The 16,858-nt window shown below is 49.4% G+C and overlaps 1 protein-coding gene across 1 annotated transcript in view; it reads left to right on the forward strand.

Annotated features, from left to right (window-relative positions):
* The window catches only part of PLCB3 (phospholipase C beta 3), an 869,107-nt gene that overhangs the window by 724,403 nt on the left and 127,846 nt on the right, over window positions 1-16,858 (forward strand). The window contains exon 18 of the mRNA XM_069644864.1: window positions 14,475-14,559. Coding sequence (XP_069500965.1) covers window positions 14,475-14,559 — 85 coding nt within the window. The remainder of the gene's footprint in view (window positions 1-14,474; window positions 14,560-16,858) is intronic.

Raw genomic sequence — 16,858 nt, forward strand, 5'->3', positions numbered from 1 at the left:
GAGTCAAAGCAGAAGCAGCAGTCCCTCTGGAGCCAGAAGAGCAGTGAGATGGAGAAGCTGTCTTTCAGGAGTCGGCATAGCAGAGAGGAAGAGATAGCCAGAGGCCGGGTCACCCCAGGATAGCCTCCCCTGACCTAAGAGGAGCAGGCCTGTAAGTCCTGGGTAACGTTGGAAGGCAGGCGAAACTGCTGATGTTGAAAAGGATGAAAGGACCTAGGACTGCTTCCTAGTGAGAAAGGCACCTCATCCCTTATTATTAGAAAGGCTACTATGTCCTTTGATGGCAGGAACAGCACGTTGTCCCTTTTGAGTGAACTAGGGTACTGTATCCCCAGCACAGATTAGAAATGGTGAGCTGGGCGCTATAACCATGTGAAGGTAAATTGTGGCAAAGAAGCAGGTGGGCACTATATCCCTGTGACTTGTCCAAAGAAGCGGATGGGCCTTATATCCCAGAGATTGTGCCGAGATTATCAAGCCTGAGGGAGATCAGTATCCACACCAGCAGGAGATTGCTGGCGCGCTCTTGTTTGACCAAACCAGACAGCTTTGTTCTTCGATCCATCCGGGAGGAGAACACCCTATTTAGTGGGAGAAAAGCAACCCATATGTTCCATGGGTGTTTCTTCAGAGCCTCCTTTCCCCTGGTAGAGCATACTGAAGGCACGTGTGAAATCCATTCTTGGGGGAGCGGCACGATGTCTGTTGACAGAGGAAGTGTGGAATTGTTATTAGGTTTCCACAGAGGAAATCATTTTGGTTTTAGATAACTCCACAGTTCCTGCAAGCTTTAATCTCGACCATCCTCCTGCCAAACACAGTAAGCTTAAAAACCTTCTTCTTGTGTCGTTCTGCAAAACGCTGAGTGGTGCATAAAAGGTGTAAGAGCCCAAAGGGTAGTTTACTGACCTGGAGCGTGGGCAGAGGGGGCTGTGGATAAATGTGCAAACGTGCCCCTTCAATTACAACCCAAAGCAAGTTTGGGTCTATTCACTTTGTACTCTTACGTCCCATCCCCTTTCCTCCATACTGTACAGGCATCCCTTCCAAGGGACGGGAGACAGAACCTTTTTCACCAGGAAAACTTCTTCCCCTTTAAATCTAGAGGCGTGCAGGAGTGCGGCCCAGGGAGCATGCGCTGCCTTGACTCCGCCCTCCGGCGCCACACTCCAGTCCCCTTTTACGCGTCGACGGGAGCAGGCAGAATTCCCCAGCGCTCCTGGGTTTGGCTTCGGCCATGTAATTCCATGCGCAGATACTTTTTCTCTTTGTCTTTTTTGTCTTATCTATCATTCAGGTACTCGGTCCTCAGGCGTCGCGCTCCTCCCCAGCGCATGTCGACTTCTACAGGGTTCAGCAGGTGTCCATCCTGCAACGGGCTCTTCCCAACTTCAGACCCCCACACCCTCTGCCTATGTTGCCTTGGCCCAGACCGCGGTTGGCAGTCATGTTCGGCTTGTGACTAGCTGTCCTCAAAGGCGCTGAAGAACAGACTAGCCAGGTGGAGGGAGTTCTTCCAGAGGTCGCCTTCAGAGGATCTCAAGAACTTTGTGAAGCATCGAACCAGGCCCAGGTAGGGCTGATATTTTCCAGCGCACCCCGCAAGGGAGTTGCCTTCCCACAGACTCTCCCGCGTGGGAGGGACCGGCCAGGTCCTTCTACCGGCACGTGCGCACCGAGGCTGCTCCAGCTACCGGCCTTCGGGTCGAGGGATCCTCGGGTCCTCCCCGGCGCAGTGTCAAGGGACTGGAAGGTTCTTTTACCGGATCTACACCCGTGGGGCTCTGCCCTTTTACCGGCACCATGGCCGAGGGGCTATGCCTTACTACCAGCAATACATCCGAGGGGCTATGCCCTAATACCGACAACGTCAGAGGGGGCACCAAAACGCAGCTCTACTGACCCCCAGTTCGAGGGTGTCGCACCTACCGGGCCGAGGCATGAGGAGCTGGTTAGGCCTCGTGATCCACACGCAAGAGTCTTGGATGAGGCCGGGCCCAGCGGGCTGAGAACCACGTCGCAGGCACTTGGCAGGCAGCTTGACAAAATGGATGCCACGCCAGAATGAGGCACACGTCCGACGCCATTCGAGGAATTTGGTGAAGAACGAGCGTCAAGGTGGGACTGGCCTCAACCAGGTATGTGGCCTACAGTCTACCCCTCATTTGCGTAGGGCAGCTTTCCTTTGCATCCATATGGACAGGGTATGCAGTGGCTCCAGCAGCTCCCCGCTACCCCATCGGCACCCTCTGCCAACTCTTTGGCCAGTGAGGAGGTGCTCTTCGAGAAGTTCCTCGGCCTCATGAAGTCACCTCAGATGGGGGTTATCATCAAGGTCGCCATCAGGGAAGTCATTCCCGCCATGCTAGCGGCACCACAGACTCCTCCGTCGGTGCCCCCGGTGGCGCCACTTCCTCCGACTCCGCAGTCAACTCTGCAACCTCCGCTGCCTCCTCAGCCTCTGGCTGCGGTCCCTATACCCCAGCCTCCGGCTCAATCTACTCCACCTCCTCCACAGGATCCACCAGACCCAAAAATACAGACGAGGAGGAGGATCTGGATCTGTATTGCCACGGACATGAGAAGGACAACATGACTCCAGGCAACGAAATTCAACCCGGATGTCCAGGAGTGCATTCTAGATCTACCGTTTGAGGGGGGACCTCTTCCACTCCTCTACAGACAAAGAGCTGGACAAAAAGAAATACAGCTCACAAATGGCAGAGTCTTTATCATCCTTACAAAGACCACGCCCAAATCGTACACTCAATCTCGGCAGCGCTCGGAAAGGGGTCGTACATATGGAGGGTTCCGCGGCTTCCAGGAACGCAGATCCAGGCAGCGGACCACTCGCTGTCTCAGACCCAGCGCAAACGACAAAAAGGGTGGGGTAAGGGCTTTTTCCAATACCCCTCCTCAGCGTTCACCTCCGAGGGAAAGAAGGCATGACACGCCCCCTTCGGGTCCACGTGTCTCTGATGGGGGGGCAGGTTTACTCTCCATGCACAGTTCTGGCACCAGAACTTCACGGACCACTTGATCCTATCCGTAGCTGTACTGTCTTCCTATCCCAGCCTCTCCTCCCTCCTCCCTCCTCCCCTCCACTCCCACAGGTTGGGACAGCAACTCTTTTGGCGGAGATCCGGTCGCTCGTAGAGAGCCAGGCAGTGGAGTCCCAGCCAGGCTTTGGCTTTTACTCCAGGATTTTCGCCATACAAAAGAAGAACCAGGTGGGCCTGAGAGTTGTGCTGGACCTTTCCACCCTCCATCTCTCCTTACCCCTGCAAAAATTGAAGATGGTTATACCAGCTTTTTTGTGGAGACATTGGACAAGGGAGACTGGATGTGCTCCCTGGATCTGAAGGATGCTTACCTACACGTCCTGATTTGGCAGCCCCATCGTTCTTTCCGACGGTTCAGGATCGTGGGTTTCCATTTTCAATACAAGGTCCTGCCTTTTGGCCTCAACTCGGCCCCCATGGTCTTTACCAGACTCATGAATTCCGTGGCGGCCCTTCTCAGAGTGCAGGGTCTCCACATCTACCCATACCTCGACGACTGGCTTGTCAGGGCTACATCCCTGGGAGCGGTTCACCACTCTTCCCAGGCCCTTATGAGCGCACTACACGATATGGGCTTCTCGTTCAATCTCAAGAAGTCAGAGCTGCAGCCCACTCCGACTCTGACCTTCCTGGGCCTCATCTGAGGACAAAATCTCGGCCATCAAAAGGGCCCTGGCCACTTCTTCAGCAGAGAAGTGACCTCGGCATGGTGGTACCAACATCTCCTGGGTCTGCTTGCAGCGGTCCTGTTAGCCATTCCGCACACAAGACTAAGGATGAGGAGGATTTAGCTGCACTTGCGGCCTCATGGAACCAGGAGAGGGGCTCTCAATCTGAGATCATCAACATTCCTCCGTCTCTCCACACGGACCTAACGTGGTGGTCCAGGGACTGCAAACTACAGACGGGCACGCCCTTTCGGCCGCTCTCCCCGCAGGCCACCATCACCACAGACTCCTTGCTCGAGGGCTGGGGAACACCTGGACTCGACAGGAGCAGGAATACCACATCAACTGGTTTGAGCTGAACGCCATTTGGGCACCCCCACGTGGATCTCTTTGCCACCTGGCACAACATGAAGTGTCCCCTGTTCACATCCTGGCAAGGTCAGAGCCCTGGCTCTCTGGGCGACGCGTTTCACCTCCAGTGGCAGGCATGAAGGCCTACGCCTTTCAGCCCACTCCCCTGATCCACAGGGTAATTTGCAAAATCAAGGAGTCTCGCCGACTCCTCATTATTCTGATAGCTCGATGGTGGCAGCCAGGCCATGGTTCTCTGAGCTTCTCAGCCTCTCAGAGGTGCCCCCGATTCACCTTCTGACAGGCCCAGCACATTTTCTGGCACAGCAGGGGGGCAGAGTCATCCACCCTGCCCCAGGGAAACTAGCCCTCACAGCGTGGTGCATGAGCAGGTAACGCGTCGGCACCTTAGCCTCTCACAGGCCAATCTGGAGATCATACAGGGCGTCGGGAGCAAAGCCACCAGGGCCCAGTACAAAAGCAAATGAACCAGATTCTGCCACTGGGCAGATTCCAAGGCTATCGACCCCTTGGCGTGCACTTTGGACGACGTGCTCTCCTTTTTGGCACACCTCGATCATTCAGGCGTGCAGGTGGACAACTGCTGCACATACCTTGCAGCCATTGGGGCTTACAGGAACTTGGAGGAGGGCATTTTCTCCTCCTCCAATCCTATAGTCAAGAAACATTTGAATGTGTGAATGTTGGGGCAGACTAGAGTACGCAGGGCGGACCCGAGCGCGCAGGGCGGGCCGGAATGCATGAGTGCATGGAGCGGACCGGAATGTATAGAGCAAACTGGGGTGCATGGAGTAGATGGGAGTGCATGGAACGGACAGGAGCACATAGAATTGCGTGACGTGTATACTATGGTCTGAAATGCAGATAACGTTTGAAAGAGCATATAACCCATCATATCACACCATCATGCTTACTCTCCCCTTTACATCACCACTCAACTAGAACACAGGGATACTATGACACCATTCGGTATAACTGTTCTCGTATCAACATCCACCGCTCACTCCACATCATTCTAAGTAAACACTGCTGGTTACACACCCCCCAGCCAGGCGTTCTCCTCAGGCCTAACGCAGCTACATCCGATCTGGATAAATCCTGCCAGAACGAACACATACACCTGACCTCTCAACCATCACACCTACCGCTAGAAAGCAGCTATTACACGGATACCGCACGAGCTGCACACATACCCAGTGCTCACACGCACCTTTTGACCCTCTCTACTCCTTCTACTGATATGAACTTCGGTTCCCAAGGGCGTTCAACCTACCAGCGCCTTCAGACCATGCCAATGGTATATAAGGCGCTAAATAAATGCAAAATAACATAACAAGTCTCGCTGGGCTCTACCCGCCCGTCAAGAGACTGCACCCTGTGTGGTACCTTAACATAGTCTTGGACGCCTTGGCGCACAAACCATTCTAGCCAATGGCATCCGTGGACATCAGGCTGGTCACCATCAAGACGGCCTTGCTAGTTGGTCTTACCTCGGCTCGCAGAGTCAGCGAGATTCAGGTGCTGGTCGCCTCTAAACCATTGTAACGCTCACCTGATTCTCGCAGAGACGCCGGTCTTGACTGGGCGACTACCGTATCTTCAAAGGTGATGTGTAGCACCCGGTTGGCTCTTTGGGCTGGACCACTGTGCACTGTATGCCTGACGTGTAGAGTAAGATGTCTGCAGATAGAAAATATGGGGTTAATGAACTGGGGTTATTGGGGTGTCCCTATCTCTTTCCTCTTCTCCTCTCCTGTAGACCCCCAAAGGTTAACGCTCTCACCTTAGGTAAGTGAATGCCGAGCTCTCCATCTGCCTCGGGCAGGGTGCTGTAACCAGTTTCTTCACTGGATAGGTAGCGCAGGCCTCTTGACTTCAGAGGACTGCTGTCCGTCGTTTACTGCACGAACGGTAAGTTTCGAGTCATTCAAATGTCTTTAAAGTCTTTAGTAATGATGTCTCTTGTTTTGCAGGGTTCCGGCGATGGCGGATGACGGGCTGAAGTGAGTTGAAGATGGAGCCCGTGTGATGAATAGAAGCGCCTGGAAGCACGTAAGTAAGCGCTTGTTGCCTGCTTCACTATGCGCTCTAACTGTCTTTTTATTTTGCAGGTACGAGTTCGGAGCGGCTGCAGGGTGCCGGAATACCCACTGGATTAGATGTGGAAAGGAGTAATGGCACGTGACTATTAAAGTTCCCCAATGTCTTTAAACGCACCTTGTTTTGTCTTTCAGATGCGGGATGCAGCGCCGAAGGCCTCCGGAGCGTGCAAAGAGTTGGTAAACTTTTGTCTTTCAGATGCCGGAATGCTAACCTGTTCTTTCTTGTCTTTATAGGTGTTGCTGAAGACTGGATTCAGGATGGTAAGCCTTTGCCTTTCAGATGCCGGAATGCTAACCTGTTCTTTCTTGTCTTTATAGGTGTTGCTGAAGACTGGATTCAGGATGGTAAGCCTTTTTCCTTAGGCCCAGGACCGGATGCAGAAGACACGATGAGCGTTCTGCTGCAGAGGTTGCAGAATAACGCAAAGCAAGATTCATCCACCGGGTGTGGTTTAAATAGCCTCCTGTAGTGCTTAGGTGTCTCCTTCCACAGCCATGCCTAAGTAAGAAAAGAGTTCCTGGTAAGAAAAGAGTTCCTGCCTTCCAGAAGAGTTCCAGTGTTCTGAATCTAGGGAGTGGCTCCAGCCCCACCCAACAGGAAAAGTAGTTCCAAACAGAAGAGGATCAGAGGCTCAACTGGCAGGCAAGTAAGCAGCATGGTCTGCTGAAGGTAAGTCCACCCAAGCATTATGAGCCCGGCGCTTCCAGCGCTGGGACTGGGCATATTTATGAGCCTGGTGCCACTGGCGCCAGGACTGGGTCCAAAAGATCCCAATTGGGACTGGTTGGCACTCAGAACCTGGGTTATGGATCTGCTTCCAAGGGAGTTGGGAAAACCCTGACCTTTTGGAAGCAGAGATCATGACAGTACCCCCCCTCAAGGCCCCTCCCAAACCGGGCTTCTCCGGGGGTTTTGGCTTGTCAGGAAATGTTCGGTGAAATCTTTTGATTAGGCGAGGAGCGTGGACATATTCAGCAGGTTCCCAGGATCTCTCTTGGGGGCCGTAGCCTTTCCAGTCAATTAGGTAGAATAGTTTAGATTTGGAGATCTTGGAGTCCAGAATGCTTTTGACTTCAAACTCGAGTTCTCCATCCACTAGGATAGGTTTTGGAGATTTGGTTAGTCGGGTTTGAGGTTGCACGGGTTTTAATAGAGAGACGTGGAAGACCGGATGTATCTTCATGTGCGGGGGCAAGTCCAACTTGACCGCTACTGGGTTTACTATGGTAGTGATGGAATAGGGACCAAGGTATCTTGGGTTGAATGTGCGTGGCCCTTTTAGAGATAGATATTTGGTGGATAACCAGACTTGATCCCCTACTTGATAGTGAGGGGCTTCCTTCTGATGTTGATCTGCTCCTTTCTTGTATTGTTCTTTAGCCCTTTGAAGGTGAGAAACAGCTTCCTTAAAGGCTTGGGTGATTGTAGAATGCAGGTAGTCTACTGCTGGTGTTTCAAGATCTTGGAGGGGATCCAAATCCGAGGTTCGAGGGTGACTGCCATACAAAAGAAAAAACGGGGTTTTCCCAGTTCCCGAATGGACAGAGTTATTGTAGGCATACTCGGCTATCCAAAGGATATCTTTCCAAGTCTTTTCAGTTTGTTGCAGCATGCAGCGTAAATACTGTTCCAGAGTTTGATTGGTCCTCTCGGTTTGTCCGTCGGTCTGAGGGTGGTGACTGGTCGATAGTCTCACATCAATTTGAGCCGACCGACAGCAACTTCGCCAAAAATGAGAAATAAATTGACTACCTCGATCCGAAATTAGAACCGAAGGAAAACCGTGCAGTCGGACGATGTTTTCGAGAAATTCTCGGGCCAGAGTTGCTGCTGTTGGCAAGCCTTTGAGCGGAATGAAATGCGCCATCTTGGAGAATAAGTCCACGATTACTAGAATCGTATTGTATCCGGAGCATGGAGGTAGATCGGTGATGAAGTCCATAGAAAGCGTATGCCAAGGGCGAGGTGGGATGTCAATAGGGCGTAAGAGGCCTGCTGGTCTTTCCTTTTGACTCTTGTTTTGGGCGCATACTCCACAGGACATTATAAAGTCTCTGATATCTTTTTTCCAAGACGGCCACCAGAAGTAGCGCTTGATCTTTTCTGAGGTCTTGGCTATACCGGGATGACCTTCCATTAAAGAGTCGTGATAACAAGAGATTACTTTTTTCTGTAAATCTGTGCTGGGTAGGTATAATCGTTCTTGGAAATACAATAAGTTGTCCTTTACTGCAAAGTCCTTTCCCTGCAGATGCCAATTCTGTATGTCTGCTGGAGTTACAAGTTGCCTGGCTTTATCCTTAACTTCCTCTATGGATTCTGTGGCGATTACACCCAGAATTCTTTGTTCGGGAATGATTGGTACAGGTTTAGGGTTGACCAAGTGTTTTTCCACTCCCATCCGAGAAAGGGCATCGGCTTTACCGTTCTTTGTACCAGGTCGATAGGTAATTATGAAGTCAAACTCGGCAAAGAATAATGCCCAACGGAGTTGTCTAGAGGATTGGGCTTTTGCGGTCTTCAAATATTGCAGGTTTCGGTGATCCGTAATCACAGTAACGGTGTGTCGGGCCCCCAGCAGATAATGCCGCCAAGCCTTAAAGGCAGACTTGATAGCCAGAAGTTCCTTGTCAGTAATCGTGTAATTGATTTCAGGAGGCGAGAATTTGCGGGACCAAAATGCCACGGGATGCAACTGATTGGTTACCGGGTCCTTTTGTGATAGAACTGCCCCCATGGCAAGGCTTGAAGCATCAGTTTCCACGATGTAGGGGAGTTCGGGGCGAGGGTGTTTTAAGATTGGTGCAGAGATAAATTTAGTCTTCAAATCCTGGAAAGCTTGTTCCGCCTCGGTAGACCATTCAAAACGTTTGTTTTTCTTTAACAAGGCAGTGATGGGCTGGACTATTCGAGAGAATTCGGGGATAAACCTGCGGTAAAAGTTAGCGAAGCCTAACATGCTTTGCACACCTTTTACGGAGGATGGTGATGGCCATTTGAGAACTGCATCGACCTTCTTTGAATCCATACGCACTCCGCCAGGTTATAATATGAATCCCAAGAATTCAACTTCAGTCAGGTTGAAAACACATTTTTCCAACTTAGCGAAAAGTTTGTGTTGACGCAATCTTTCGAGGACCATTTTCACGTGTTTCCGATGTTCAGATTCCGATGAAGAATAAACGAGGATGTCGTCAATGTAAACAACAACACATACATCTATGAGCTCTCTGAGGACATCGTTCATAAAATATTGAAAGGCGGCCGGGGCATTGCAAAGTCCGAAGGGCATGACCTGATATTCAAATAGCCCATACTTGGTGCGGAAGGCCGTCTTCCATTCATCGCCCTCTTTTACTCGTACCAAGTGGTAAGCTCCTCTAAGATCCAGCTTTGTATATATGCATGCTTTTCTGACTTGGTCCAGGAGTTCAGGGATCAAAGGTAACGGATATCTATTCTTAACGGTGATCTGGTTCAGGGAGCGATAATCGATACAAGTTCTAAGGTCTCCTTCCTTTTTTGGAACGAAGAACAAAGCTGAAGAAGCAGGGGACTTGGAAGGACGAATAAACCCATTTGCCAGGTATTGATCCAGGTATTGTCGAAGGTGAAGGTTCTCAGGCTCGGTGAGGGCATAAATTCTACTACAAGGAGGAGTAGATCCAGGTATCAGGTCTATCTGGCAGTCATAAGACCTATGAGGAGGTAGAGAGTTAGCCTGATCCTTCCGGAAAACATCTTGGTATTCTAGGTATTCGGGAGGTAACTGGGGAGTCTCTGAAGAAATTGCGGCCAGTGCAACACCAGGTGGAGGGTGACAAGTAGAGACACATTCTGGAAACTGGACCGTTCTTGCTCGCCAATCGATCAGAGGATTGTGTTTCTCTAACCAAGGTATTCCTAGAATAATCTGAAACTGAGGGGCCTTGATCACATCGAACACGATCTTCTCATGGTGTCCACCTTGATTTACTAGCGTCACCTCTTGAGTGGTATGTGTTACTGGCCCGGAGGCTATCTCCGTACCATCCACCGTAGTAATGACGTCCTTTACAGCCTTGGGACAAAGAGTTAGATTCATCCTCAAAACCATTTCATGATCCACATAATTGCCGATGGCACCGCTGTCGACGTAAGCTTCAATTGCATGTAATCGATCCGGATTATCAGGGCTAATGAGGACCATAGGTATCACGAAATGCGAGGTCACGGAACTGGTTTTCACGCTCGGCAAGAGGACCTCTATTCTTGTCGGGCGAGGTCGTTTCCCTGCTCAGAGTTTGTAACTTTGGTAACTGCAGCTCCTACTGCCTTCCTGGCAGGTTTCACCGGACAGTCTCGAAGAAAGTGCCCTGAGTTTCCGCAATATAGGCATAATTGCAACTGTTTCCTCCTTTCCCGCTCCCTTTGTGTTAGAGGACCTTTCAGACCCCCTATTTGCATGGGTTCCCCGGAGTCTACTCCTTTGGAAGGAGTTGGTGGTTTGGAAAATACTAGAGCATCAAACTTGGAACGATCGGCCTTCCTGTTCTGCAGCCTGTGATCTATTTGAACGACCAAGTCTATATAATCCGAACAGTCTTGTGGGGGATTCACTACTTGGGCTAAAACGTCTTTGAGCTCTCCACGTAGACCTCTATAAAACAGCGTAATCCTTTTGTCCTCAGGCCATTGAGTTTCCACTATTAGTCTATTGAAAGATGCAATATAAGCCAAAAGGTCTTGATTACCCTGTCGCAACGAAAGAAGCTCATTGTCCAAGGCCTGCCCCTGTGCATGTCTTGCGAACAGTTTTTCCATACTAAGCTGAAAGGCTTGAAAATCATGGAGAACCGGATCATCTTGATTAACTAGAGGGATCGACCAGTCTGCCGCATTGCCACTAAGGTACGAAAGTACAAAAGCTACTTTTGCTTGATCAGTTGGAAAGGCTGCTGGCCGGCATAAGAAGTGCAACCGGCACTGATTGATAAATACTGCAAACCTCTTTGGGTCACCAGAAAATCGTTCGGGCGGAGCCAGAGGTACATTCCCAGGTAGGTTGATCTGCACTGGATTCATAGAGGATGTTGAAGGAAGATTTGCCCCTGATGCGGGTAACGGGGTCTGTCCGGCTTGTGACTGTAGCACTTGTCTAGCAAGATTGTCTGTTCTCTCCTTGGAAATAATTAGTTCCCTTCTTAGAGCATTCGTTTCCTGATGAGCTGCATGCACTTCTGCCCTAAGTTCCCCAAGTAACCGGGCTAGGGGGTCAGTATCCGAGGTTTCCATAGCGCCTGGGCGAGAGTTTTGCGGTAGGCTTTGCGTTCTGTAACGCTCACCTGATTCTCGCAGAGGCGCCGGTCTTGACTGGGCGACTACCGTATCTTCAAAGGTGATGTGTAGCACCCGGTTGGCTCTTTGGGCTGGACCTCTGTGCACTGTATGCCTGACGTGTAGAGTAAGATGTCTGCAGATAGAAAATATGGGGTTAATGAACTGGGGTTATTGGGGTGTCCCTATCTCTTTCCTCTTCTCCTCTCCTGTAGACCCCCAAAGGTTAACGCTCTCACCTTAGGTAAGTGAATGCCGAGCTCTCCATCTGCCTCGGGCAGGGTGCTGTAACCAGTTTCTTCACTGGATAGGTAGCGCAGGCCTCTTGACTTCAGAGGACTGCTGTCCGTCGTTTACTGCACGAACGGTAAGTTTCGAGTCATTCAAATGTCTTTAAAGTCTTTAGTAATGATGTCTCTTGTTTTGCAGGGTTCCGGCGATGGCGGATGACGGGCTGAAGTGAGTTGAAGATGGAGCCCGTGTGATGAATAGAAGCGCCTGGAAGCACGTAAGTAAGCGCTTGTTGCCTGCTTCACTATGCGCTCTAACTGTCTTTTTATTTTGCAGGTACGAGTTCGGAGCGGCTGCAGGGTGCCGGAATACCCACTGGATTAGATGTGGAAAGGAGTAATGGCACATGAGTATTAAAGTTCCCCAATGTCTTTAAACGCACCTTGTTTTGTCTTTCAGATGCGGGATGCAGCGCCGAAGGCCTCCGGAGCGTGCAAAGAGTTGGTAAACTTTTGTCTTTCAGATGCCGGAATTCTAACCTGTTCTTTCTTGTCTTTATAGGTGTTGCTGAAGACTGGATTCAGGATGGTAAGCCTTTGCCTTTCAGATGCCGGAATGCTAACCTGTTCTTTCTTGTCTTTATAGGTGTTGCTGAAGACTGGATTCAGGATGGTAAGCCTTTTTCCTTAGGCCCAGGACCGGATGCAGAAGACACGATGAGCGTTCTGCTGCAGAGGTTGCAGAATAACGCAAAGCAAGATTCATCCACCGGGTGTGGTTTAAATAGCCTCCTGTAGTGCATAGGTATCTCCTTCCACAGCCACGCCTAAGTAAGAAAAGAGTTCCTGGTAAGAAAAGAGTTCCTGCCTTCCAGAAGAGTTCCAGTGTTCTGAATCTAGGGAGTGGCTCCAGCCCCACCCAACAGGAAAAGTAGTTCCAAACAGAAGAGGATCAGAGGCTCAACTGGCAGGCAAGTAAGCAGCATGGTCTGCTGAAGGTAAGTCCACCCAAGCATTATGAGCCCGGCGCTTCCAGCGCTGGGACTGGGCATATTTATGAGCCTGGTGCCACTGGCGCCAGGACTGGGTCCAAAAGATCCCAATTGGGACTGGTTGGCACTCAGAACCTGGGTTATGGATCTGCTTCCAAGGGAGTTGGGAAAACCCTGACCTTTTGGAAGCAGAGATCATGACAACCATATACCACCTTTCACAAGGACAAGGTAGTCATGCAGACTCATCCGGCATTTCTGGCCAAGGTTCTGATGGAGTTCCACTTGAACGAGGAAATAGTCCTTCCTACGTTTTTTCCCGACCCCCAAGGATGAAGCACAGAGTACTGCACTGCTTGGATGTTAGGCGTGCCTTAAAATTCTACTTGGACAGGACCAAGGCCTTCCGCAAGTCAGACGCTCTGTTTGTCACTTTCGGAGGCTCAAGACCAGGCTATCGGGCCTCTAAAGCTTTCATATCCCGCTTGTTAGTCTCTGCCATTAAAGAAGCATAGAAGGGCCAGCACAAGCCACTTCCGGCCAGCATGAATGCCCACGCAGTCAGGGCCAAGGCAACTGCCATCGCATTCCAGCGTCATGTCCCTTGGCAAGTCATAAGCAGGGCAGCCACTTGGGCCTCTCCCTCGGCTTTCTGTAAGCATTACTGTTTGGATGCCGGCTCTAGATCTGATGCAGCCTTCGGACAGGCGGTTCTTAGGAACCTATTTGCTTAAGGAGGATCTCCTCTCCACCCTGGGGCTACAATCAGTTGTAATCACCCATACAGTATGAAGGAAAGGGGACGGGACATAAGAGTAATTATAAGTTACTCACCGTAGTGACTAACGTACTTAGTCCATAGTCCCCTTTCCTCCATATGTCCAACCAGCCTCCTCCCTAATAATACTGGTGTCATTAGGCAATGTTAAATCTATTGTCGACACATCATTGGGGACTGAGGTGTGGTGCCGGAGGGTGGAGTCAGGGCAGTGCATACTCACTGGGCCGCACCCTCGCGCGCCTCTAAATTTAAAGTGGAAGAAGGTTTTTGTCTGGTGAAAAAGGTTCCGTCTACCGTCCCTTGGAAGGGACGCCCGTACAGTATGGATGAAAGGGGACTATGGACGAAGAGTACGTTAGTCACTGCTGTGAGTAACTTATCATTTTTGTTCCACATTGAGCATTCGCCACACTTTTTGAATGCTTTTTTCCTTAGTGCGAAACAGGAGAAAAGGTATTCACATAATTAATGCAGTGACAGTAACCTGGGAATCTGTTGTCTGTCTCGCTCGCTCTCCTGCTACTCGATTCATCTGCTTTTTCTACTGTGCTCTTTCTCTTAGTTCTTGTTTTAGCTTTGTTGCCCTGCTTCTTTATTCCTTTCTTTCAATTTACTCCTATTCTACCCTTTCAGTGTCTTACTCTTCTCTGCCGTACGTTTCCTGTTTTCTCCTTTGATCTGTTTTTCTCATCTTTTCCTCTTTTCTCAAGTACTCTTTATTTGCTTGTCATTTAACACATTTGTATTTTACTTTTCTGTTTTACTTCATCAGTCATCCTGTTGCTGACTTCGTCGGTTCTATACATTTTTTTTCTCTCCAACTGTTCTTCATTTATTCCATTTATTTTGGCCATCTATTTTTTCTCTTCTCCTTTCTCTCACATCCTCCTTTTCCTCTCTTTTCAAATATTAGCAGGTCTCTTATAGATCCGTTTTTTCTCTCTCCCTAGAAAGGAACCGGTACTTTGAGATGTCCTCGTTTGTGGAGACCAAGGGATTGGAGCAGCTCACCAAGTGCCCACTGGAGTTTGTGGAGTATCCTTCTCAAGGGGCGACCCCTTACAGTTCGTTTCCCCCTACCCCGATCCTCACCCCTGATCTTCATAATCCTTGCTCTCTCCCTTCCTCTTACCCCCTTTCCTCATTTTCTATCCTCCAGGTCTAGTGGGCGACCATCTCTCTGAAATGAGGTGGGCTTTGAGATCTGTTCTTCCTCTTAATTTGTTTAACAAATGTGTTCATGGAATGTTATGTAAAGTGTTTTTACATGGTGCAAATTCTGCCATTGTGACAGCCTCTTGGCTGTGTGGTTCTGGAGGGAGTGGGTGGCTAGTGGGAGGAAAAGGAGAGGCAGGTGCAAACTATGTATCCAATCCCTGTGGGATGGCACATAAGTAGATGGTTCACGGAGATTACACTTGGGTGTGTGGCTACCAAGAGCTGGGGGCACCTAATTGATTAGCTACTAGCATTGGTATGCCTGAAAAGGCGCTGCTGTGGTGGATGATGCAGGTTTGTGTGTGGTGGTGGTGGTGGTAGGTGTGATGCATAACCATGCAGAGTGTGGAAGCACTCCGACTGGGCACTTAAATGGGATGCCTTGCACACATTTGCAAAACGTTGCTATTTCAATTCAGAATATAAAGTTGGGGCCGGTGGTCAAAGGGGGAAAAATACATGTTGACTTTTTCACTTTTAATCCCAAGCCTCGCCTCTTTTAAAGAGAATAACTCTCGGAGCTCTGCGGAAGCATGCCACGCTATAACAGATTCACATTGCAAAAGAAAGACGCTACTCGCGCGAAAAAATAGTCTTGTGGCTTGAAGATTGTTTGGAAGATTTTCCAGAAGTCCTCTGGCGATGGCTCAGAAAGACCAACGAGTAGTGTCAGTCTTGGTTTCACTTAAGTTAGTCTTGACTCTTGCAATGGCAGTGCGCCTGAGCAGTCCATGCCTCACTTTAAGGTTGGGAAAGGGGTTGTGCGAAAGTATAGCTTGCGCACACACACATCAGCACATTGCTGGAAATAAACTGTTTATATAAAGCGGATGACCAGACATGTATACAATCACAGGTAATTAAGAATGTTTAAAAAGGGTAAAGGGTTGGCAAAAGACGCAACTATCGAATGAAGTATTTGAACCACCTTTACACGTAAGCAACGCTTTTTGATCATTTTAGCAAGTTTCAGACGCTTCAGAAAGTTTGTCCGTAGACTTTAACGGGACAAAGTCAAGACGGAGCTCCAGGTTAGGAGACCAAAAGAGGAAGGTATGTCCCAAGTCCAGGGGCCACTGCGGGGGAGGCAACCTTTAGACTGGAGACTATGACGTATGCCACTAGATGACATCCAGAAGCAGGTTTGATGATCAAAGCACTTGGATGGAAGGATGCAAAGATGACCCACAAGCCCTGAAGAAGTGAATTGGTGATTGTTGGGTAAGAGCTGTTGTGGGACTTTACAAGACTGGTCTCTTGGTATTAGGTAACGCACCTTTTAATATAGACCTGTACTACACAAGTTGGTAGCGTGACTGAGCAGCCAGGCTTATCCTAAGAGGGGTAATGTGAGCTTTAGAGCACTACAATGAAATCAGTACATACAGGTATACAAGTAAATACGTACGCACTTAGTTATAGTATACATATTTATATATATATATACACAAGGAATTGGACAATCTTTAAAAGGCAGCAACTACTAATGACATGAATCCCAACAGTTAGGATTCAAATGTAACAAGGCAATAAAGCAGGTGAGTAACTTTTCATATGTTATACATTTTCCAGCACTGTCAGTGAAATCATTTGAGGTCATTAATAACACTGATTTTCTGATCACCTTTGCAATATCGAGTTATAAGAAGGGAAAGGTTATAATTAAATCAGAACATACTTTGTACTTTGAAAAACAGTTAGATTCTCCCAGAGGGATGCAGGCAGTCGTTTATCCCAGGAATGATGGTGTTCAACAATTAAAACCTGTAAGGGAACAAGCACTGCCAAAGCCAATAGGTACAGAAGGGGGCCCTTAGGGAGCCGGGACAGCCAAAGTCAATGGGCTAAATCAAAGTTCTGATGCTCTCTCTTCCAAAATGTTTTAGAAGAGTCGGTAGTTCAAATGGAAAATCACAGCAGCTCCAGAGGAGCCCCCGTGAAGAAGCACAAGGTGCAAATGTGTCGAGGCCAACTCTAAAGAGGGTAAAATATCACTCCCCAAGGTAGGAAGCACGACAATTGGCAAAAGGTAAATGTACCCCAAGCCCACAGTACCTGTGAACTGAAGAATTAGCTCCCGATGGATGCCTTCCTGTTGCAGTGTACCAGACCCTTG

Source organism: Ambystoma mexicanum, chromosome 2p, assembly GCF_040938575.1.
Source record: "Ambystoma mexicanum isolate Mex_15411 chromosome 2p, UKY_AmexF1_1, whole genome shotgun sequence".
Classification (NCBI taxonomy): Eukaryota; Metazoa; Chordata; class Amphibia; order Caudata; family Ambystomatidae; genus Ambystoma; species Ambystoma mexicanum.